This window comes from Drosophila yakuba, chromosome 2L, assembly GCF_016746365.2.
Source record: "Drosophila yakuba strain Tai18E2 chromosome 2L, Prin_Dyak_Tai18E2_2.1, whole genome shotgun sequence".
Taxonomy (NCBI): domain Eukaryota; kingdom Metazoa; phylum Arthropoda; class Insecta; order Diptera; family Drosophilidae; genus Drosophila; species Drosophila yakuba.
Window position 1 is genome coordinate 22,569,824 of NC_052527.2, and position 25,900 is coordinate 22,595,723.

Genomic DNA, 25,900 nt, shown 5'->3' on the forward strand with positions numbered 1-25,900 from the left:
GGGGACCAAATGAATAGGACTGGCCCATTGGCTGCTGGAGGGACGAATCACTCCTTGCTGGAGTAAGAGATCGAAGTCCCGGCGTGCCGCTTTTAATTTTTCGCCTGTCAGCCTTCTTGGCTTGTCGAAAACAGGTGGGCCAGTTGTTTGAATGTAATGCGCAACCTCATTATGAATGCGGGTTGCTAAAGGCGCATTAGGACGAGTGATCTGCACAAAGCGACTAAGAAGATTGGAGTACGGGCGATCTATTCCACTGGAACTTTGCACGTTGATTGTAGAAACGTTGTAAAGTTTTGCTTCTGCAACTTCTCCTTTGGTCGAAACAGCTTTTGAGGGATCCATAAGGCGTTTACCCTTGAGGTCGAGGATGAGGCCGTGGTGCGTGAGGAAATCTGCTCCGATGATTGCTGATTGGACGTTCGCAACGACGAACGACCAGGTGAACTTACGCTGTAGGTTGAGACCAAAAGTTAGATTTAGCGTGCCGTATGTATCAATTATAGACGTGTTGGCCGCGAATAGTTTGAAGTCGTCTTTGCGACGATGCATTCCCTTGATTATCGAAACCGGTATGAGTGAGATGACTGATCCGGAATCAATAAGGAATTTTATGTTGGTATTACGATCGATTATGTGAAGTCGGTACTCCTTCGAGAGGCGAGTGCTTGGAGATTTGCTGTCACCAGTCGCCTGATGACAGCTTCTTTAGTTTCCCTGCTGTGGCACCCAGGCACAGGGCGAGGAGCATTTTCGTGCATTTGGTCCGAATTTGGCATGATAAAAACAGACACGTGGTGCTCGGAGTTGCTGCTCGTTGCGATCGGCTGGGCAAGAATGGCTGGAGGGCTGCATGTTCTGGAGACGAGTTAAAGAGGCCTTGATGGCAGCGATGTCGCGTTTCAAGGCGTCCACGACACTTGTGCCAGCTGCCGGCGGGTATTCGCGGGTGTTGCCTCTGAATTGTGCCGAGGAGGGCCCAGCAGCCATGACAAAAGAACCCGATTCCTCCTCCATGAGATCGTCAGCGAGTGCAGCTTGCGCTTCCAAAGTTGCTGAGCGTAGGAGCTTCAAACTCCGTTGTACGTGCTGCGGTAGCTGAGAGAGCCAGCGGACTCGCAAGGCGTCTGCAGACGCGCGACTGTCAGCAAGAGTTGTCATTTGCCGAAGGAGCTGCGAGGGCTTCTTGTCCCCAAGGTCAAGCTCCAGCAAAGCGCGCTGCAACTGTCTGTCCGGTGATTCCGTAAAGCGCTTGATGATAATCTCCTTCAGGTGCTCGTATTTGTTGACATCCGAGGGTTGCGCCAGAACATCAGATACTTCAGTCATTATATCAGCATCCAAAGCACTGATTAAATGGTAGTAGCGCGTGTTATCTGAAGAAATGCGGCTGCATTGAAATTGCGCTTCGATCTGCACAAACCATAACCGCGCATTTTGCTTCCAAAAAGGCGGTAGCTTGATGACGCCAACCGACTCGACGACAGGAATAACGGTGCCTGCTCTGTTGCCGCATTGAATTTCACCAGCGTCAAGCAAAGTTAGCGGTGCAGGCGAACAATCTCCGGTATTCATTTTGTTTATTGCTGGGTCACCAATATGGTAACTTATGTAGTTACTGCTTTATTTAATTCGAAATACAATATAATGTTGACTTGATGCCGTAAGCTTGTTGCGCGGCGGGGTTGAAGTCCAGAGTGGCCAGTCTGACGATATCAGAAGATATCGTCATCCAGGAAAGGTCTTGGCGTTAGTACTTGTTTACGCCGTGTTGCCAGACTGGGTTTTAGTCTGGGCGCCACAGAACTATTTGAAATATCGGAACTTTAGTGACCTCGCTAGGAACGTGGAATATAATCAAAATTTCGTTCGTGTCTGTCTTGAGCCAAGTTGATGTTTTTATCTTTAGCATTTTCTCCGAATTTACGTGTATCAAATAATCATGTTTTAGTAATTTTGGGTTAAAGATTCCTAATCTGGTTAATTGTATATCGATGTCTTCTATGTATTCTGTAAGCTGCTGTAGGTTGAATATCAGTATCGCAATTTGTTGGTTCTGTTCTTTTTCCACCTTGAGCCTATTTCTCTTGGATTATGTCGATAACCATGTTTAGATCATGGGTTTTAACGGAGTCTTCTGACATGATATTAATTTTTTCCTCTAACTCCTCCCTGTGGTCTTCATCTAATGTACCAAATAAGTATTTATATGCCTTCCCTACTACGTTCAAGAGACCTCTTTTGCTTCTGTTAATAATTCTTAATCCCGTTTTAGTTTATCGACTAAATATTGTATCTGAGGTACAATAGGATAGTCATTTGCTTCAGTTACTAGATTTTCGAACATAAGCATTGTCTTTGTTATGTTTATACTCAAATAGTATTCGTAGCTGGTTGGAATTTCCATCGTTCCGGTTTGGAACATAAGGTATCCATTTTTCGCACTTATTGGGTTTACTTCGATGTTGCTGCATTTGACTATAGTGATAAGTGATAACATGCTGGCTGGTCTGGAATTATCGTATTTGCTCTTATTAATCTTTTTTTGTTTCTTGAATTTTGATTTATAATGAACGATTTTCCTACCGCGGTTTGTTTCCTCAAAATGTTTACTGTCTACTTGTTCAATTTTTCCTGTCTTTTTAAATGGATTGGTGATTTTACTCTTCACGAGTGGAGCCTGTCTATATTTTATACCAACTTCAAAATCATTCCTATTCTTATTAAGATATTCGATCTTATCAATTTTCTTTTGTTGTACGTTAAAGTCTGGGCTGCCTGCATATAGAAAAAAGTCTGCCGGAGATCGTTTTGTACTATTATGTTTAGTTTTATGATTATAGACGTATTACATCTCTACTTTTTACTTCAACTAGGGAGGCAAATTTTGAATAAATATCAATAAAAGATAAGAAGATCTGGTTACCCGTGAGATAAAAATCTATCACGTATTTTTCCCTTGTGTTAAATATTTCTGGTGTTGTTTCAAATGTCCATTTTGTATCTCTATGTTCTGTTTTTGCCAGATTACAGATTTCACATTCGTTGATAATATTTTGAATTAGCTTTTGACTATCTGGGTAATAGTATTTTTCTTTAAACCAATTAATGGTTTTTTCTATACCTGGGTGTAAAACTTCCTTATGTCTCTTTAGGATTAAATCCTTAAATTCCGCATAAGTTAGTATATCAATTAGCTTCGTGGTACATCTCAATAGTTTTGTGAAATTGTTAGGGCTTATGATTTCGGTAAATGCCCTCTGGAAGATCAGAAAATCCTCATCATTAGGGAAGTAAATTGCGCTTTTCTTGGTGCACACATATTCCTTAATGAAGGTTTTGGCGAGTTCAAGTGTCATTTCTTTATAAATTATTTTAATCTTTAGTTTTTGAAAGTAGTGGCTTACACTTGTTGTGTCACTGTCGCCTTTTTCTATCTCTATTTGTCTAGAGAAGAAATTGATTGGTCTCTCCGTTATGGATATATAATTTGAATTATCTTCATTATCACTATGTATAGTTGCGTCTGCGCTGTTTGCGACTTCGTCAACCATGACTTCTTCTATCTTTGTGCGGGAAAGAGCATCCGCGACATAGTTTTCTTTGCCTGGAAGATATTTTATTTTATAATCGAATTCATTAAGTTTGAGTTTCCACCTTTGTAATTTCATGTTCGGCTCTTTGATATTATTCAGCCATACCAATGGCTTGTGATCACTGAATATTTCAAATGGCCTGCCAAATAAGTATGACCTGAAATATTTTGTCGCCCAAACTATAGCTAACAATTCTTTTTCAATGGTAGCATAGTTGATTTCGTGTTCGTTCAGCGTTCTGCTGGCATAACAAACGGGCTTATGGTTCTGTGAGAGCACTGCACCAATAGCTACTGTGGGAACCCGTGCGAGAGAGCGGCCAGCCAAGCAAATAAGTGAATAAACAAGCAGTTACATATAAAGTTCTACTGAAGTGAAATTGGTTTCATTTATATGTGTTGTTACAGTGGCGACGAGGTACAAATTCAAAAAAAATATAAAAAACAAAAAAAAAAAAATGAAAAAGTAGTATGTTAAAATATTTATGCACACATATGTACTTACATACCTCAAGAAGAATTTCGTTGTGTGTCGTTATTTACATGTTATCCGTCTTTCCACCCTCATTCTTCCTTCACGTTCACTAGTGCCGTTATTGTTTTTTTTTTGAGTATGAAAAAGGAGAGCAACAGCGGCACCGATGAGCGAGCTCGTGAGAGCGTCGAATTAGTGGAAATGTTTAAAAAGGAAAGAGAAAATAAGAGAGAGTGTAAAAAGAACACACGTGAAAGGTACATGTGTTGGCACACATAATGTGCGTGAAAGAGCGTAAGAGGCATAAGGACATATTCAAAGCACACACGCAAAAACAGCTAAAAAAAAAAAGAGAGAGAAAAAAGAACAAAATAAAGCTCACAACAAAGTCAGGGCCAGTACTACTAGTATATGGCGATTGAAAAAAAATCTGACTGTAAGTCAGGGCCAGTACCATGAGTATGTGGCGAATGTATATATATATAAACTGTATAACATATACAAATATTTATAACTGAATCTAAAATCACGATCTGACTAAGTCAGAGGCAGTTTGCCAGTAATAACGATATTGCATTTAATTTCAGGTACACTGATAACAACGGCTGAAAATGTAATCAAGCCATTTCTCTGCGAGACTATTGACAAGTCTCTTTTACGTATCGAGTGGGAGAAGTGGCTAAGAGCCTTCGAAATTTATCTCATAGCTGAAGAAATTGACACACCTATTCGGAAAAGAAGTAAACTACTTCATCTAGGAGGACCACAACTTCAGACGCTAGCGTTCACATTACCCGATGCGGTGTTAGAAAATGCCACAGATAATAATATAGATATATACAGGGTCCTTGTTGAAAAATTTAATGCATACTTCTCGCCAAAGCAGAACTCCAGTTTTGAAAGGCATCTGTTTAGGAATCTCTGTCCATCAGAAGGAGAGACTTTTGCTAAATTTGTATTAAGGCTACGCCACCGAATTCAGCAGTGTAATTTTGGGGCTACTAAAGCAGAAGTCGAGGAGATTTGTCTAAAGGACAAAATAATTGACAACTGGGCCGGAGTAGATCTTAAAAAGAAATTGTTGGGAAAAGAATACAATTTGTCTCAAATGATAGATGCCTGTCAAGTCGATGAGGAAATTAATAAACAATCGGAAATGATGCGATCAAACCCAGAATTGGGGACAAGTAAAAACCTAGAAGCCGAGAGTATAAGAAAAATCTCAACAGGGATCATGAACGTTAATAAATTCATCGAATGCAGTAGATGTGGCCGTAAAGGCCACGACAGTTACAGTTCTTTGTGCCCAGCCAAAAATCAAAAGTGCAACAAGTGCACACGAATTGGTCATTTCGCCATTAAATGCAGAACAAACTTAAAACGCTAGAGACCTCAAGGGCATAATGAAATCTTTGAACGTCAACGCAACAAGGTACGTCGGGTAGAGGGAGAGCGCGATTTGAAATCTGAAGAAAGTTGTTTTAAAATTCAGAATGATGAGGAGGATGAATTTATTAAATGTCGAATTGGAGGGCACGAAGTTTCCCTAGTAATTGACTCGGGCTCCAAATTCAATCTGATAAGCCCATATCTCCAGACAGGAAAGGCAGCTTTATTAATCGTTCGACCAAATTCAAATAATAAATTTAGAGGATATGCTTCACACGAATTGCTTCATGTAATTTGTGTGTTTGAAGCCCCTATATCAATTGGCTTGAACCCTGAGGTGATGGCTGCGTTTTTTGTAATAAAAAACGGAACACAATCACTGCTGGGGAAAGACACGGCACTGGAACTTAATGTTTTACGCCTCGGACTGGAAGTTAAGATTCAGTAACTCCGTTTCCAAAATGGATGGGGCCGCCGGTAAAATGATCAATTGATAAAAATATCAATCCGATTCAGCAACCAATTAGAAGGATACCAATTGCACTTGAGGGTCAAGTAATTGCTAAATTGGAAGAGGCTGTTGCCCTTGATATAATCGAACCAGTAATAGGACATTCTCCCTGGATTTCACTCATGGTCATAGCGTTTAAAGAAAATGGCGACTTAAGGATATGCATAGACATGAGGCTTGCCAATAAGGCAATCTTTAGGGAAAATTATCCGCTGCCTGTATTTGAATCGTTTATGACGAAACTAAGGGGCGCACAATACTTTACCCGCTTAGACCTAAAAAGCGCATATCATCAATTGGCGCTAGACGAATCCAGCCGATACATAACCACTTTCATTACACTGGGTTTGTTCAGGTACAAAAGATTAATGTATGGAGTTAATTCTGCCCCTGAAATTTTTCAAAGAAGACTGGAGGAGCTGTTAGCACCATGCAAAAACGTTATGAATAATATTGACGACATCATTATATAAGTATATTATATATATATATTATATATAAGTAAATAACGTATTTTTGAATGAGGAGAAATGTATTTAGAAAACACAACAAGTAAAATTTCTGGGACACATACTATCGGAAAAAGGCATCGAAGTAGACCCGGAGAAGGTGACAACGATCCTCTCATTCAGATATCCCACAACCAAAGAGGAAACACGCAGTTTTTTGGGACTTGTTACTTATGTTGGGAAATTTATTCCCGATTGGTCCAATCTTACTGATCCGTTAAGACGGTTGCTAAAAAAAGAAAGCAAATTTAACTGGAGCGAGACAGAAACAAAAGCTTTTGAAGACCTAAAGCACCATTTGGCGAAAATTACAGGTTTATCATATTTCGACCCAAATAATAAGACACGCCTTATAGCAGATGCAAGTCCAGTTGCTCTAGGAGCAGTACTATTGCAATTCGACACAGCCGGTGAACCAAAGATCATTTCGTTTGCAAGTCGCAGCCTATCGGATGTAGAAAAACGGTATTCGCAGACCGAAATAGAAAGCTTAGCACTTGTTTGGGCAGTAGAAAAGTTATATTCTTATTTAGCTGGACTGGAATTCGAATTGGTCACTGATCATAAGCCGTTAGAGACCATCTTCAAGCCAACTTCTAAACCTCCGGCTCGAATTGAGCGATGGCTTTTACGCTTACAAGCCTTTAAATTCAAAGTCATCTATAGAGCGGGTAAGGAAAATATTTCATATGCCCTGTCCCGACTATGCGATTTTCCATCAACAAATTCTAGCTGGCTCCAAATCGAATTTAACCTATTTCGGGTTGTCGAATACACAGTCCCAACATCATTAACTATTTCGGAAATCGCACAAGAGAGCGCAGCGGATGAGGAAATCGTGGACGCGATGACTTGCTTGGATTCTAACGTGTGTGATACTGGTACATCAAACAGTTTCTACCCATTTCGTTTTGAGCTTTCAATGCTCGGGAAAATTTTGTTAGGAGGCACACGGTTAATTATTCCGAAAGGACTACGAAAAAGAGTTCTAGAATTGGCTCATAAAGGACACCCTGGCGAGTCGGCCATGAAGCGACGACTGAGAATTAAGGTGTGGTGGACGCATATCGATAGAGATGCTAAAAACTTTGTAAAAACATGCAAAGATTGCATGCTTGTTTCTCAACCAGCACGTCCAGCTCCGATGCAAAGAAAAGCTTTTCCGACGAGCCCATAGAGTTCCATAGCTAGTGATCTACTAGGTCCACTTCCCAACGGAAAATACGTTCTCGTGTTTATCGACTATTTTTCCAGGTACATGGAACTAAAAATCCTACAGTCCATATCGTACGAGTCAATTATGGGGGCCATGAAAGAAATATTTTGCCGACTGGGTTTCTAAGGACGGATAACGGAAGACAATATATTAGTTCTGTTTTCGAACAGTACTGCAACACGAATGGCATTACACTTATAAGGACCCCTCCATATTGGCCTCAAGCGAACGGCGAGGTCGAGAATATGAATCGATCATTAGTAAAGAGACTAAAAATTGCACATCTGAATAAGGAATATTTTCAACAAAAGATTCAGGATTTCAAGCTAATGCATAATGTCACCTCACATAGCACAACAGGGAACTCTCCTTCAGAACTTATGTTCAATCGTATGATTCGAGACAAATTTCCTAACATCCAAGACATCTTGGGTGAAGTCCACGATTCAAGAGAAAAAGACAAGAGAGAACGCTATAGTCGAGTCCCCCGACTATCTGATACCCGTTACTTAGCTAGTGTAAGTGCGAAGGACAGTTTTTGGCGGTTTGTGGGCGTTAGAGTGGGCGTGGCCAAAAGTTTTTTGGCGAATAGATAGAAATTTACAAGACTAATACAAAAATGAAAAAATATCAAAACATTTTTCAAAAGTGTGGCCGTGGCAGCTTTGGGCGGTTTGTGGGCGTTAGAGTGGGCGTGGCAAAAAGATTTTTAGCAAATCGATAGAAATTTTCAAGACCAATAAAAAAATGAAAAAATATTAAAACATTTTCCAAAAGTGTGAGCGTGGCAGTTTTGGGCGGTTTGTGGGCGTTAGAGTGGGCGTGGTAAAAATTTTTTTTGCAAATCGATAGATATATGCAAGACCAATACAAAAATGAAAAAATATTAAAACATTTTTCAAAAGTGTGGGCTTCGCAGCTTGGCGGTTTGTGGGCGTTAGAGTGGGCGTGGCAACATGAATCGACAAACTTGCGCTGCGTCGATGTCTCTGGACTCTGTGTGCTTAGTCTCAACTTTCTAGCTTTTGTAGTTCCTGAGATCTCGACGTTCATACGGACGGACAGACGGACGGACAGACGGACATGGCCAAATCGACTCGGCTATTGATCCTGATCAAGAATATATATACTTTTTATGGTCGGAAACGCTTCCTTCTGCCTGTTACATACTTTTCAACGAATCTAGTATACCCTTTTACTCTACGAGTAACGGGTATAATAATGATTGTATGCAAAAACATAAGGGAAAAGTAGATGCAGAAAAAAGAAGAGGAATGAAAGAGGTAGATATTGAAGTTGGCGATCAGGTGTTAATGAAGAATGTTGTTTTTCCAAACAAGTTAACACCCAACTATGACACAACCACATATGAAGTTTTAGAGCGTAAGGGTAACATTGTTAAGATTTCAGGTGGGGGAAAGACAATCATCAGAGATGCCAGCCATCTTAAAAAGATTCCAGACGCCAGGAAAAGTATCGACCTTCTGGAATTACCGCCAACAGGCACGGAAGTAGAGGTTCCACCTCAACACCTAATGGCTGACACCTCACCTCAAATTGGCACATCATCTGGACCTGGGTTGAAGCTCAAGCTGGTAAACAAAGGAGGGATGTGGGAACCCGTGCGAGAGAGCGGCCAGCCAAGCAGTGAGAAAGACCATTGCTCTCTCAGGAAAGCCGATGATAAGTAGTATGAACTTGATCACCGGCAGATACGGACGCGTGTTATTGTGTTCGAAAATAAGTGAATAAACAAGCAGTTACAAATAAAATTCTACTGAAGTGAAATATGTTTCATTTATGTGGGTTGTTACAGCTACATTACCCGCGTCGGTTGTTAGAGAAAAGGGCTTCGAAAAATCGGCGTAGATTAATATCGGATCTGAAGTTATCAAAACCTTTAATTTTTTAAAATGATTCGATGTAGTCTTTACATTTAATATCTATTACAGCACCTTTCTTTAGTTTGAGGGTCATGGGTTTAACTATCTTGGCAAAGTTAGGAATAAACTTGCGATAGAACCTACATAATCCCAAAAATGATTTTATCTATTTAGGTGTCTTAGGTAGCGGAAAATTTGTGATTGCATTAGTTTTGTTTGGGTTAGGTTTAATGCCATTTGTTGTGACAATAAATCCCAGGAATTCAGTTTCTTTTTTCATGAATTCACATTTGTCTAGCTGCAACTTCAAGTTGGCGTCTCTCAGTTTCTCAAAGACTTTCTTTAGAGATAAAATATGTTCCTCCAATGAAGTGGAGTAAACAATAATATCGTCTGAATAGACTAAACAATCTTTGTAGATCAAATCTTCCAAAAGGTTATTCATACATCTCTGAAAAGTAGCTGGAGCATTCTTAAGGCCAAAAGGCATACGTGTATATTCGTAATGCCCATGCTTAGTTGAAAAAGCTGTTTTTGCAATAGAATTTTCGTCCATCTGGATTTGATGAAAACCCTTAGCTAGATCAATGGTGGTAAAATATTGGCATCTACCCAATTTATCCAATATCTCATCCATTCGAGGAATGGGGAATTTGTCATTAACAGTTATCTCGTTTAGATTCCTGTAATCAACTACCAACCTAAATTTTTGTTTCCCAGAGGCGTCTGCCTTCTTGGGGACCACCCAAATAGGAGAACAATAAGGGGACTTCAATTTGCGAACGATCCCTTGCTCTATCATTTTTTTGATTTGTTTGTTGACTTCTTGGTCAACACTTTGGGGATACTTATAGGGTTTACGGTAAACTGGATCCTCATGCTGAGTCTGGATGACATGTTTAATAGTACTGGTGAAGGTCAAATTTTCGCCTTCGTTGTACTGAATGTCTCTATATTCGTATAAAACTTTCTTTAAACAACTTTTGAAGTTAGGCATTTCGGTAATGCGGTCTCCTTCTTCTGTTGTTGATGCTTTGGTTTAAGGCACTTAGGTGCGGTCTTAACCTTTTGCCTCTTTGGATTGATTACCTCCACTGGAGCAGAATCATCCTTTTGCTGTGGGTCGAGGCATTTAGATGCGGTCTCGCCCTCCTTTTCTCCATACACAAACTTAAAGGATCTTGAAGCTAAAGTTACCGTCTCATTATCATAATCTATTTTAGCTTTCGTATCCTCTAGATACTTTCGACCTAACAGGTGGATATAGAATTTCTGCACAGACGGACATACTGAAGTGGGTTTCTTTTTATTGCCCCTTTAATGATATACACTGTTAGATCTTCTTCTTTTTCTGATATTGATGGATGAACCTGTGTCGATCATTCCCTTGTAAATTTTGTTAAGATAACCTTTTCGCACATGGGGATTGGTACGTCTTCCTGTGTCACTCGAGTGTCCGAGGCAGTTTGATGAAAATTTACTTCCATTCTGCTTTGGCCACTTTGACTCTCGCGTTGTCTTTTATCGGCATCTGACCGTTAGTATTATTTAAAGTTGAAGGTTGTAAATTAAGAGAATTGTTAAGAGGATTGTTTTGTTGGCCTTGTGTTAACTCCCTTCTAAGCGTGTAATAATTTCCCCTTTGATTAACCGGTATGGGACGAGTGGAATACTGATTTTGATTTATTGTAGGTTGATTCGAATTTTGAGGTTGCGTATTGTTATTCTGATTCGTTCCAGGATAATAATTGCTGTGATTGTAATTTCTATTATTGTAATATCTCTGATTATTGCTATGATTTCCCCTGTTCCTGCGTCTGTTCCCTTCTGATCTATTAGAACTCTGAATTTCTGGACTGGCATCATAGAGGCCTAGCTCCATTGAAGCTTGTTTTAATTTATAAATAGTATCAATATCTTTGCGTGCCAATGACATATAAATTCTATCCGGCAATTTTCGATCTATTACAGATTTATCAGTTCTTTTGAACATTTCAGTGTAATTTGATTTATCTACAGGGTCGCTTTCTAATTCTAACTTGTCAAACATAATCCAATATTGTGATTCGAGCTTCTCGATGAACTTACAGATGCTTCCGGAGTATGGTGTATCCTCCAGTTGTCTTATAAGTTTTATGTAGAGCCTGTGATCCTTCAATGCCATCGACCGGACCCTCTTTGTATCCAGCCATGTGTTTACTCTTTCTTGGGTCACGACCTCCAATGCTGCATCCACTAGTAACCGTTTCACTGCTCCGTAGATAACGTGTACTTGTCTGGCATCTTGGGTAGGGTATAAGTTGAGTAGCTGCTCGACCTGGTTAACAAACACAGACAGCTTGCCAGGTGTGCCATCGTAGTAGTTCAGTTCTTTAATTTGATTTAATAATTGATTTAGGTGGGTTTCCGAAAGTTGCGGTTTAGTTGTGTTTATTTTAATTTTTTGGTTTTAAGTTACGGAACTAAAAATTTTAATTAATTTGGTTTCCGACCGCACGGGATTTTAAATTGTTTTGCAGATGTTACTGACCACAGGGGATTTTTTCTTGAATACTACTTTCACGTAGATTCTCTTGCAGATCTCAAAAATAATTTTAGAATCACTGTTTTAATTCGCCGATCCTGGATAGCTAGTTGTATAGCGTATCCTTCAATGGAACAGTACCGTACTAAAAGGACTCTTTATTTAACAGATCCTACCGACTGCGCCAATTAAATAATCGCAATACTCATATGTAAAAAAATATAATTTTATTTTACTGAATGATTACAATATTTTTAGTTGAGCACCGACCGATTATAATTAGGTCTCAAACTGAACTCTAATAATTACTCTGATTTGATTGACGTTCAAGCCTCGGTTTCGAGCTTTTCTAATATGGACTTTAGACTTTAGGGTTCTGATCAAATGAAGAGAGAAAGCTTTGGAGTTGCTGGCTTTAATAGTCTTTGCATTTCTCTTGGATTCAAGTGCATTCGCTCTTGGATGCAAGTGCTCTTAGATTCTTATAATTCTGTTTATTGAAATCTAATACTTCTGTTTTTCGGGATTGCGAGTCCGAGCTTTGATCGTGGGAACGCAACGATGATGCGAGGGCTTAAGCATAGATTGTTTAGTCTACCAGTGGGTGACTTACCAGGTATCTGGTATCTGTTGGGTACATCCAAAGCTTTGTAGGGTGTGTGGGTGTGTTTGGGTGTACATGTTGTATGTGTATTAGTGTGTAGGCATGTGCTTAAGTCTTACGGACTTATGGATATGTCTCTATATATATATATATATATATATACATATCCATAAGTCCCTAAGCCTTAGGCACATATTTATATATATATATATATATACTCGTATATATATATATATATATATTTTGCTACTTAGATATCACACGAAGCAAAGTTGCAGCCCGTTAACTGCCTAATACGTCGATCATAAAGGTCGTTGATTTTTAATTTGACCATTTGCGTGTGTGTTTTGGGTGTTTTTTTTTTTTGTGGTTCAGCAATTTTAGCATATGTTGTGGGTTAATGGGTATGCCTGGTGTAACAGATTTTGATGGCTTCTTTGAAATCCATCTGCTCAGTGACTTTAATAGCCGTGATGTCTTCTTGCTTGAGAAAAACTGGGCATGATGTGTTTACTGGGCTGTGGTTGTGCTGGACGTTGACATCATTTCTACAGGTTTTACAGAATATGTTGGTCCACAGGCTTTTTAGATATGTCAAAGTCGGTGGCAATTACGGCATTTAATAGGTTAAGGGATGCAGGGTTGAACTTTAGCAATCTCGTAGCCAAATTTCAGGGTGGCTGGTAGGATAGTGTTATGAAACGTAAATTTTATAAGACTTGTTTCGAATGAGAATCTGGGAATCTTCTCTACTTTGATAAGTTTTTGGGGAGCACGTTCACGTAGGATTTTGTCTTCCTGGATGCCGCGTAGGTCGTTGGAATACACTACGCCTTGGGTGGTGTTCAGCCTGTTGTGCTCGAATACACTAACTGGGAAAGGTCTTCAAGTTCAATAACCCTAGTAGCTTGATACAACCCTTTAGTTTTAACTAATAATGTTCCAGTGTAGCATATCTACCCTATAAATATACTAAATTAATGGGTACAACTTATCTTCAAAACATTGTGACACTTTGTCATAATAAACATAACGTTCAAGTACCCAAAAGACCACCAACAATTACACAAGTGTTCCAGCGCTCAAGTAATATGATCTAACGCTTATACACCCTTTTTTATTGGTTTTAAAATTGTATGTGTACAGGTTTCGTTCGAAATTAAAGGTATGCTAATAATGTACAATAGGTTTTTGCCGTTGGTGGCTATTTTTATTTTGGAAAATTCTAGCAGTTCTTCTATGTTCATGAAAACAATTTCTTTATTGAATAGGTTTTCGATTTGTTCAGTTTCATATTCTGATAATATAATGGAATTTATGGTATCTGTTTTTGCCCAATCTATTGCATGGACTAGGTTATTAAGTTCTTCTTTAAGTATGTGTAATTTATATTGCAACAGAGAGATTTTTTCGTCTATAAAATTTTTATTTTCTGACGTGGCCTTAATTATATTGTTAACGTAACGTATTGTTATATTAAGCTTAACTGTTTAATTCTATCATTTAGTACTTTATTTATTATTAACTGTTTATTATTGTTCTCGAGCTGTTCGTTTATTTTATTGATTATTATTTCTTTGTCATGGTGGTCCGGTGAACCGGCCAACCATTTCCATGCCGTTCCCAAAGCATCTATTGCCCTTTTTTGTTTTTTAAAAGGTTTAAGTTTTCTTAAGTCTGATTCCGACTTCATAAATTCGAATTTTAAGAAAGGGAGAAGTGGGTGCGTTTTATTAATTTCATTTAATCTGTTCGATATGTCACCGAACGCGGATTCGTATTCTTCAATGTTGAACACGTGGATAATTTTAAATGTCCCGTTTTGTAGAACAGCGGTTCCCGTTTTTATGGGAATGAGTTGGGAGTGGGTGTAGTCTAGTATGGTAACCCGTCCGAAACATGTTGGCAATAAGAGTAACCTGCGAATGAATGTTATTTCTTAATATTATTTTTGTGTACTATTCTCCCTGAATGTGTTTTTATGGTGGTGTTCCTATCCTCTTGGACTATTTCTTTTCTGTATCTCGGTGTTAGTTTTGACCCCAACCTTTTATCTATTTTCACATAAACTGTTTCCCCTACCTCGTATTTCTTTATTGGGTTCTTTCTTTGGTTGTGGTATTCTAAGTCGGTATTCTGTTTTTTTTCTATTTTTTTGAAGTTCTTGGGGGTTTGCGCTTAATTGGTTTCCGAAAAATAAGTCTATTGGTTTTTTTTGTGTTGTTGAATGAACTGAAGTATTGTACTCTTCAACTGCTTTAAAGAGTAGTTCTTCAAATTCAAGTGTGCTTTCGTCTAGCTTAAGGCATCTCATTATCTCTGTTAGAGTTGAATGAAATCTTTCAACTTGCCCATTGCTAGTCGAAGTATAGGGCGGTGTCGTGTAGACTTTTGCCTGCAGCTGCTCTTGCAGCAGAAACTTGATAGCTGCTGAATTTAGAGCCTTTTCGTTGTCTGTTACAATCTGCTTGGGCATACCGAATGCTATCATGATTTCTCTTAATGGATGTTTTATATCTTCCGATGCTTTTGATCTTAATAGTTTTATCTGGGCATATTTTGAAAATTTATCTATGGCCGTTAGTACTAGCTGGTTTTGGGTAGTGTAGATGTCTACATGAATGATTTGTCCGGGGTACGTCGGTATGGGGGTTGGTTGAATCTCCCCATGATGCGGATGTCTGTCATATTTGGCTATTTTGCAAGTCCCGCATGCTTTTGCCGTGGCTTCTGTTTTTTTTCGAAGGCCAGGAAAGAAAAACTTGCTTAGTATCTGGATTTTATTTTCAATGGCGTTTCTATGCGCTCTCATGTGTTCGGAAGCTACGATATTATCCTGTTCGCTCTCTGAACTCACGTCCGTGACTTGTTTCTGCGTGTATCTAGTTTTGTAATTGTTAAAGTGCTGTGGGTAAATATTCTGGATTTTGCCCATTACGTGTTCGGGTGTGAAGATCCCGTTCACGATTTTTGGGTTTAGGTGTTTTCTTAGAATATCCACCAGATCTTCCTCGGAATATGATTTCTTTTTTATTATGTGCCTATTAAAAGTAGGAAAGGGAATTTCGAACGACTCTTCCTCTTCTTCTGATATCAGGAAAAATAGTTGGTTTTTGAATACATTAATGGGGACATTTTCGACTAGTATAAAATTATGCGAGGAACTTTCGTCGCTATGAACCGTCGCCGTTGTACTATTTATTTGGGGGTTTGTTGGGATTCTGGAAAGTGCGTCGGCTACTACGTTAGAGGTACCCGGCTTGTATCTTAGCTCGTGGTTGTATTCCTCTAGGTAGCTTTTCCATCTTTTAAGTTTCCCATTATGGTTCTTTGAACTAAGAGCGAAAGTCAACGGTTGGTGGTCAGTGTATATTATCACCTTGGCTGTACCGTAAAGGTACATTCGTAGGCTCTGAAGTGCCCAAACTATTGCTAGCATTTCTCTCTCATTTGCTGCGTAGTTTTCTTCGGTCTTCGAGAGCGTACGGGAAATGAAAGTGATCGGTCGGGATTCTTGTTCTAAGACGGCGCCTATAGCGAAGTTTGAGGCGTCCGTTGTTAACTTGAATTCCTTACTAAAGTCTGGGTACGCCAGTATGACGTCTTGTGAGGCTAAAGTTCTTCTTATCTTATCAAATGCGCTTATCGCGACGTTGTTCAGATCTATCTTTGTTTTATTTGAAATATTTTTTGGGAGGCGACCGTTTTCGCCTCTCAATAAGTTAGTCAGTGGTTTTGCGAGTTTAGCATAGTCGCGAATAAAACGCCTATAGTAACTTGCCAGACCTAGGAAAGATCTAAGTTCCTTTAGTGTTGTGGGGATCGGAAATTTTTCTATTGCTTTAACTTTATCCGCGTTTGTTTTGACGCCTTTTTGTGAGATAGTGAATCCCAAGAAATTTACCTCCTCTTTGAAGAATTCACATTTGTCCATCTGCACTTTCATATTGGCTTTTTCTAATGTGGCAAATATCTTATCTAAGTGCGTGGTATGTTCATTTTCGGACCGACTAAAGACGATAATATCGTCGATATACACGTAGCATATTTTTCTTACGTGTTCCCTTAGAATATCGTCTAATGCTCTCTGGAAAATAGACGGTGAGTTCTTTAAACCGAAAGGTAATCGAGTGAATTCGAATTTTCCGCCGTTGATTGCGAACGCAGTTTTTTCTATGTCCTTTTCTTTAAGCGGTATCTGGTGGAATCCGCTTTTGAGATCTAGAACGGAGAAATATTTATTGTCACCCAATTGGGCGATTATTTCTCCAATCTCAGGGATAGGGTACCTATCCGAAATAGTTACGGAGTTAAGTTTTCGATAGTCAATGACTATCCTATACTTCTTTTCTCCGGACGCGTCGCTTTTTTTGGGGACTATCCATACGGGTGCGTTGTATGGTGACCGTGAAGGTCGTATTATGCCGTCTTGTAGCAATTGTCCCATCTGCTTTTCTACCTCAGGCCTTAAAGAAGTTGGGTACGGGTAGTGTTTACAATACACCGGTGCATCCGATGATGTCCTTATTTCACCTATTACTCTGGTAGTGTAAGTTAGTCTTTCATCTGGGTCCGGAAATAAGTTCGAATGTTTCTGGGTGAGTGAATTTATAAGATTCTTCTGACTGTTCGACATATGCTCCATTCTGAGCTTTATGTTGTTTACTGATTGAGTCACTAGTTGTTTCACTCGGATATTATAGTTTCCATTTAATGTTAGTATATCGTTTTTAACGTTAATAACCGCGTTTAGTTGTTTTAGTGTGTCGTTCCCTAGAATGCCGTGGAAAGTTTTGAGTGTAGGCAGTAAGAAAAATTTGATGGGTCTATCTCTGTTATTGAACAGAGTGAGAAAAGTATGGTGTGTTATTGGGGTTTGTCCTCCCACTGAATTTGCAAAAAATTTCCCTTCGTTCTTTTTTGGGTGTGGCACCAGATTTGGTTGGATGTAGTTCTGGTTCGATCCGGTGTCTATGAGAAAATGTAGTTTGGTGTCATCTTCCATGATGCATTGGAAGTATGGCAGAGATGACCCGTTTAACCTAAAAAATGAACATCCGAAGCGTCGATGGGAGTCGATTCGCTTTCCGGTTCGTTTTCCTCAGATTGCTGGTCACACAAGCCCGTAATTCCCTCGGAATCGGCGCTAGCGAAATAGGTCTGTTCCTCGGGGTCAAGGTAGTAAAAGTCGCCCTCTACTCCCTCGGATGCCTCTTCTGGAATCCCCGTGGCAATGTGAAACTGCCTAAGGATTTTAGGTGGAGGTCCGTTTAATGGGGCAGGTCGTTTCCCAGAGAAGTCGTTAACATTGGGTCTATTCATGTAATTGATGTTGCCTGAACGAATGGAGCCGTCGATGTCCATTGGTAAGGGTTTCGGTTGTGGTTTAGGGGCCGTTGGACGCGGAGGCGGATAGAATTGCCGTGCTGGCTGATAATTTTGATTTGTGGGATACTGGGGTCGTTGACCGCGTTTCTGTTGGTCAGCTGCTCCCGTTTGCCAGATCGGCGGATTTCCGGTAGTGCGTGGGTCTGTCGTATGTTGGGGAGCTGGACTATAATGTAGTCTATGGTTGAATACTCTCCAATTTCCCGCAGAGTCTGCTGTAAGCAATCTCCTTGGTATGGACCTGTTAAAGGCAGGCGGCTGCGCTTGCCTAGGAGGTACAGGAGGTGCATGCTGCCTGAATTTGGGCGTGAACGCGTTCCTTTGTTCCTGATTGTCAACCAATTCACACAAGTGTAGGGCGTGACCGAGATCTCTGGGTTCTTTGATGGCCAAGAGTCTGGGCAAGTCTCCATTTAATCCCCGTATGAAAGTATCTAAGGCCTTTTCTCGATAATTTTGTTTCAGGGCATGGACACTATCAGGTTTTAATTCTTGCACGCTGATTTGATTAAGGACCAGCGATAATTGGTAGTAAACGGCCTGGTAGAATTCGGCAATGGTCAGTCGTCCTTGAGTCATCGAGAACAGTTGGTACTCTAGGGTCTTGAGGTCGCGTTTGTCAGCGAACTGATCCGTTAGGCATTTTGCAATCGCCTTCCAGTTCAGAGGGGTATTATAGGATTCTAACACGGCATCGGCCTCGCCGGTGACTTTGTTCCTAATCGCCAACGTTATCAAAAAATATGCGTTGGTGTTTTCCCTACCCTCGTACAAACTCATTATTCTAGATACATTCTAGAATTCTGTGCGGTTTCCTGAAAATTCTCTGATTAGTTTTGTAAGGTCTGGTAGTTTTTCGGACTCGCCTGGTAGTGGGCCGATAAAGGGGACATCTTCTAACATTTCTGATGGTCTGCCTTTATTCAAAAGTTTCCAATAAACTCGGTTCCGCCTAATGCCTCTTTGATGAGAGACATAATTACCTGTTTTAGCTCTGGGCTAGCTACCGGTGTACTGGTGGCCGTAGGCCTGCTTCCCCCGGGTTGTTCCCCGCTATCGGTACCTATATTAAGTGCAGCTAATGCACTTGCCAATTCTCTATCTTTTGACATGTTAAAGGCTTAAGGATTTGTTTATTTCGGACAACAACTAATAGATGTTTTGGGTTTTCGGGTGTTTTTTCTTTTTGAATATCGATGTATTTTTTCTAAAATTATTTAAGCTTATTGTATATTTCTTTTAAGTATTGTTGTTTAAATTCTATTTTGACTTATTTTCAATAGATTATTATTCTCATAAGATTCTTATCTTTCTTGTTTTAAAATTTTTTCTTGTTTTTAAATTTACTTTTCTTTCCCTTTTTTTTAATTCCTCTTGTTAGTATAGTAGTGTTTGTTTTTAAACTTATTTTTCTAGCTTACGCGATAAATAACATTTTCGGCGACGTTCCCTCGATGACCCCTTAGGTTTGATCCTTTTTGTCCCACGTTGGGCAGCGACGTAGCGGTGTTCGGGTGTGGGTGACTCGGTACCCTTGGTGGCACTGAGTTCCTTCGAAGGATCCTGCGGACGGACACTACAGGAGAGTCGGCGATAGTTCTTAGACCGGTTAAACTGAACCTTAGGATCTTTCGCACTTGTTCACTGGATGTACTTGAGGTTGTGGCTTCTTTTTTAAAGGCACTTTAACACTGTGCGATTTTTTGTCACTTCTACTTATTTTTTGTAGTTGTTGATTAGTCAGTGTTCACTGTGGCTATATTTTAGGCACTGCGACGCGAACTTGTAGCTGCTTTAGGTACTTTAACGTTACGCGTGATCCTTTCGACGAAGGCTCTGTTTACCGGTCCCTGTTCGGGCGCCAGTTAAAAGATATTTTTAATTTTCTTTTAAAAAAAAAGAACACGTCGGATTTTATTGGTGTTAATTTTGGAACTGACTGGACTAAGTTTTACAATTAATAATTAAACCTATTCCCTGCCGACGTCGCTGATGTCGTCGAAGCCGTCGCTGCCGCTGTAGCTTTGCCGCTGCCGTTGTGGCTGCGCCGTTGTCGCTGATGGTGTCCGATGTCGTTGGCGTTCCCACGACTTGGCCGGTGCAGACATTCTGCTGATGCGGCGCACGTGGCGGATGCACTGCCGTCGTAGCTGGAGTCAATGTGCCTGTTCTTGCTGAGCTGCTGTTTGTTGTGCAATTTCTTGGTTTATGTTGGGCTGCATTGGGCTTGTTGTTGTTATTGGGACTTCGTTGACTGTCTGCTCGTGGCGGATGTACTGCATGTGGTGGAGTCGTGATCGAGATTTGGGTTCTTGTGTGTTCTTATCATATTTGGTCTTAACTTACATAAGCCGATTGCGGAGCGTGGGAATGCTGAGCATGCACATTGCAGCTCAAGTGGTCAGACCATACATGACATATGCATGCCTTCTGCATACATATGTATATGTATATGGAACTATATGTAAATAATTATAAGTACTATATATACGGGTCAGCTCAGCTCAGCCCAAGTTGAGCGCATAAGAAAAATTCGAATAAAGTAACTCTAACTGAGCAGATGCTCTGACTCTAAAATACTGAACCTTCTTTGGGATCTTTGCGAACATCATATGGCGACCGTGACAGGACCTCAGGACGTCAGGACCTCAGGATTTTGGGCCTCAGGGCGTCAGGACATCAGGACATGAGACTAAGTCTCGCCTCCACCTGACAACAAATTCCTTGCCACTTTGCCAACCAAATCACCGATAAAATTTGTGCAAAAATAATAACAACAATACGCAACAAATGATGGCAGAGGAGGCACAATTTTTAAACGTGCAGCCCACGATACAAAGGGACTTGCCAACGTTAGAAGAAGCTCTGCAGCAAAACCCTGCAGATGGACCACACCCCCTCACAAAAGCTGAGTACCGGGAAAGGCAGGAAAGGAAGGAACCAAAGAAGCACAAACGCTCCGGAAAAAGGGTGAATCTACTACAACAACGCCGACTGGACAAGGAAATGACCCAGTTAACCAGAGACGAGACGTCCCGGCAACGCTACAAAGAGCGTCTGGAAGACATTGAAAACAAGCTTTCGCATGGTGCGAAACAACGCAAAGGGGCTGCATAAATAAATGCCAATGACCCAATTCGCCTTAGTTTTAATTTCTAATTCCAAGCCGATGCGTGAAACCGCTGCTTAAAAAACACTAATATCTGTTAGGCTTTTTACTAACAATGCGGTTGGACAATTTTTTTTATTATTGTAAACAAATATGTGAGCCAACCACATTTATTAACAACTAATATTTCCACGTCTGCAAAATTTTTTTTAAAAAATGACAAAATATAACAATTCTTAATTCTTAAACGTAAAAATTATTATTTTTGATTTTCTGAAGAAGAAAATAATATAATAATTATGAGAAAAACTCATTTATAGAAAATCTCACTTTTTCCTTCAAAAAACGTTTCATTGAATATAAACTAAAAAATGGGATGGTTTAGCGATTCTAGTGAGGCAAAAGACAATACTGCCAACGTAGTTAATAACGTAAAAATTATAGATCACACAGACGATATAAATGCGTTGTGGATCTTATTGCTGATCATTACAATAGTGATAATTCTACAATTTCTGCTTACAATTTATGTTAAGCATAACAAAATCATCAAAAAACGTTATATGAATAGGGCAAATCGTTTAGACCAGATTTAAAAAAAAACAGAGCAGAAGAAAGCTTGATAAAAAACTTTTTTTTTTACGACAAGAATGGAGTGGATCGAAATAGCGATACAAATAGACGAATTTCGCTACAGGTTTGATAAGTCATAAATATATTAATAGAGATGCAGTAATAAAATCCGAATCTTTGAAAAATCATATAGAGATAGTTGTAGGAGAATATAATAATATAGTTACAATAGTAAATAAATATGCAAATAGACTCACATCTGAACATAATAACATCTGATACCAGAGTTTGATGGTAAACCAGAAAATCTACAACATTTTTTGGATGCTCTAGGTCTACTAGACAGCTTAAAGAGTACACATGAAACGATTGCGATAAGCCTTATAAAAACTAAACTTAAAGGCCATTTAAGAAACCTTATAAGTAATGAGCAGACAATTGCTGCAATCATTACCCAACTGTCAAGTGCAGTAAAAGGAGAATCGGTAGAAGTGATATCTGCCAAGCTTCTCAATCTACAACAGAGAAATAAAACGGCTAACCAATACACCCATGAGGTGGAGAAACTGACAAAGGCCCTTGAAAGTGCCTATATCAGTGAAGGGGTCAGCCAGTCCTTAGCAAATAAATACAGCACTACAAAAGCTGTAAAAGCAATGACACAGAATTGCTCCATTGATAAAGTAAAACTTATCATGTAAGCAGGCACATTCACAAACATGAATGATGCCATCTCCAAATTTGTAAACAGTTGCACAGAGATAACAGGTCAAAGTAACACTGTACTCTATTATCGACGAGGTGCAAATAATAATAATAGCGGATGCCGATGTTATAATCGTGGAAGAAATAACTACCACAACAATTACAACCGAGGCAGCAATAACAACAATAATAATAACTATAATAACCGTGGAGGTAGACGAGGCCAAAACCAAGGGAGAGGCCGCGGAAACTACAACCAGGGTAATAACAATAATAATAGCAGTGTGAGAATCAGCGCAAAATACGTCGGAAAACTCACAGAACCCTTTAGGAAACAACCAATAAATGTAAAAGTTCATTCCATCAATTATACTCTTAATAACTTTCTATAATCATTCAACTGAAAATAGACTAATATTTCTCATAGATACTGGTGCAGATATCTCACTTTTGAAAGTAATTTTCAGATTCAAATGAAAAAATTATAAACATCGAAGGCATAGGCCAAGGTGTGATAAAGTCTCGAGAAACAACCCCAATAGAACTCCTATCAACAAAATATATTATTCCACATGAATTTCATTTGGTAGACCATTCCAATAGATAATTTCAAAAATACGGGCAATATAAAATTAAAATCATTAAGAGTAGCGCTACTCCAGCCGGTGACCATTATAAAAAGCGAACAAGTACTTTTAAAACTAACGAAAAATTTTCCAGACCAATTCAAAAATCAATTAACTGAATTATGCACACAGTATAGTGATGTGTTCGGACTGGAAACCGAACCAATATCAACAAACAACTTTTATAAACAAACATTAAGACTTAAAGATGATGAACCCATTTATATAAAAAACTACAGAAGCCCGCATTAGCCATATTGAAGAAATTCAAATACTTTTCATGCCTTGACTTGATGTCAGGTTTCCACCAAATATATCTTGACGAAAACTCAAGGAATATAACTTCTTTTTGAACGAGCAATGGCTCATATCGCTTCACGCGATTACCATTTGGTCTTAAATAGCACCAAATTCATTTCAGAAGATGGTGACTATATCATGCACGGGCTTAGAACCAGGCATTCCTTTACATATGACTAAAAACTTAAATGACGTTTTTAATGTATGTAGGAAATATAACCTAAAGTTGCATCCAGAAAAATGTTCATTTTTCATGCACGAAGTGACATTCCTAGGTCACAAATGCACAGACAAAGGAGTATTGCCAGATGACAAGAAATAATACGTCATCAAAAATTATTCTGTCCCTCATGATGCGGACAGCGCAAGACGATTTGTAGCATTCTGCAACTATTATCGTCGATTTATAAGGAACTTCTCCGACTATTCACGGCACATAACTAGATTATGTAAAAAAAATGTCCCTTTTGAATGGTCAAGCGAATGCCAGAACGCATTCGAATACCTTAAAGAAAATCTTATGCACCCCACATTATTACAATATCCTGATTTTCGCAAAGACTTTTGCATTATAACGGATGATAGTAAACAAGCTTGCGGAGCGGTTCTAACTCAGAAACGTAACGGGATTCAGCTCCCAATAGCTTATGCATCACGTTCATTTACAAAAGGAGAAAGCAATAAGAGTACAACGGAACAAGAACTAGCGGCAATTCATTGGGCAATTACCCATTTTAGACCATACCTTTATGGCAAACATTTCACCATTAAAACGGACCACAGACCTTTAACGTACCTATTTTCTATGACTAATCCCAGTTCTAAATTAACTCGCATGCGGTTGGAGCTTGAAGAATACGACTTCACAGTAGAATACCTAAAGGGGAAAGATAATTTTGTAGCAGACGCACTCTCGCGTATAAATATAACAGAACTCAAAGACATGTAACATAAAGTCCTGAAAGTCACTACCAGGCAACAAAGTAGACAAGATAAAAACTGTACAGTAACAAATAAGGAACTATTGCCTAGGCATAGTATCCAAAATGTATCTAAGCCCAACGTACTCGAAGACATAACAAATGATGAAGTACGAAAAGTAGTGACCTTGTGAATAACTGAATCTATTTGTTTACTAAAACGAGGAAATAAAGTTATTGCAAGAATTGATGTTGACGATTTATATACCAATGGAATTTTTGATTTAGGTCAGTTCCTCCAAAGGCTTGAAATGCAAGCCGGTATAGTAAAAATCAGCCAAGTCAAATTGGCACCGAGTGAAAAAATCTTTGAAACCATTCCAATAGATAATTTCAAAAATACGGGCAATATAAAATTAAAATCATTAAGAGTAGCGCTACTCCAGCCGGTGACCATTATAAAAACTGAAAAAGAGATACAATTAATACTGTCTACATATCATGAAGACACAATTCAAGGAGGTCATGCAGGCATTACAAGAACGTTAGCGAAAATAAAAAGACACTATTATTGGAAAATTATGACTCGTCATATAAAAGAGTACATACGTAGATGTCATAAACGTCAAATGTCGAAAACAACGACACATACAAAGACCCCAATGACTCACACAGAAACCCCAACAAATGCTTTTGATATAGTGATAGTAGGCTGTCGCGAACGATTTATTTGAAAATTGTATACTAAAGTACGGTGGAATGAAGACGTCCATTTCGGACATGAGTACCGAGTATAAAAATAAAGTTATTTTAGATATGTGCAAATACATGATGATAGAAAACCTAACATCTACAGCATATCATCACCAAACTTTAGGGACAATAGAACGAAGTCATAGAACATTCAATGAATACATTCGTTCATACATCTCTGCAAATAAAACTGATTGGGACTTTTGGATACAATATTTTACATATTGTCATGCATGATTACTGTCCATATGAATTAGTCTTTGGAAGATGAACAACGCAGTTCGCATATTTTAATAAAACAGATAAAATAGAACCACAGTATAATGTAGAAGATTACTCTAAGGAAATAAAATTTAGATTAGAAATAGCATATAAAAGAGCTAGACTTGTGTTAGAAAAAGTGAAGTCTTATAGAAAACAACTTTATGATAAGAAAACTTCAGATTTTCAATTAAAAATAGGTGATAAAGTTATACTAAGGAACGAAACGGGTCATAAGTTAGATCCAGTATATTTAGGTCCTTATACTGTAGAAAGCATAGAAGACAGAGATAACATAGTAATTAGAGATACAAAGCAAAAGAAACATAAAGTACATAAGGATAGACTAAAAATATATAATCAATGAAACGTTTCATTTCACTTAAGAAAAGGTCTGATCAACCACAAAAAAAAAAAATACAAAAAAAAAAAAGCAAAACAAAAAAAGTCTTTTTCTTTCTAAGAAAGTTAAACATAAAACAAAAAATAACGTATTTCAACATACATTTTTTTATTATTCTGTCATTACACAAAAATGCTTTGAGACAAAACATTGCTA

The 25,900-nt window shown here is 38.9% G+C and overlaps 1 protein-coding gene across 1 annotated transcript; it reads right to left on the reverse strand.

The window, feature by feature from the left end:
- Positions 1-708: 708 nt before the first annotated feature.
- LOC122319459 lies at positions 709-1,329 on the reverse strand. Its single transcript, XM_043206786.1, has one exon. It carries the CDS (start codon positions 1,327-1,329, stop codon positions 709-711), a length of 621 nt encoding a protein of 206 aa, XP_043062721.1.
- Positions 1,330-25,900: the final 24,571 nt, after the last annotated feature.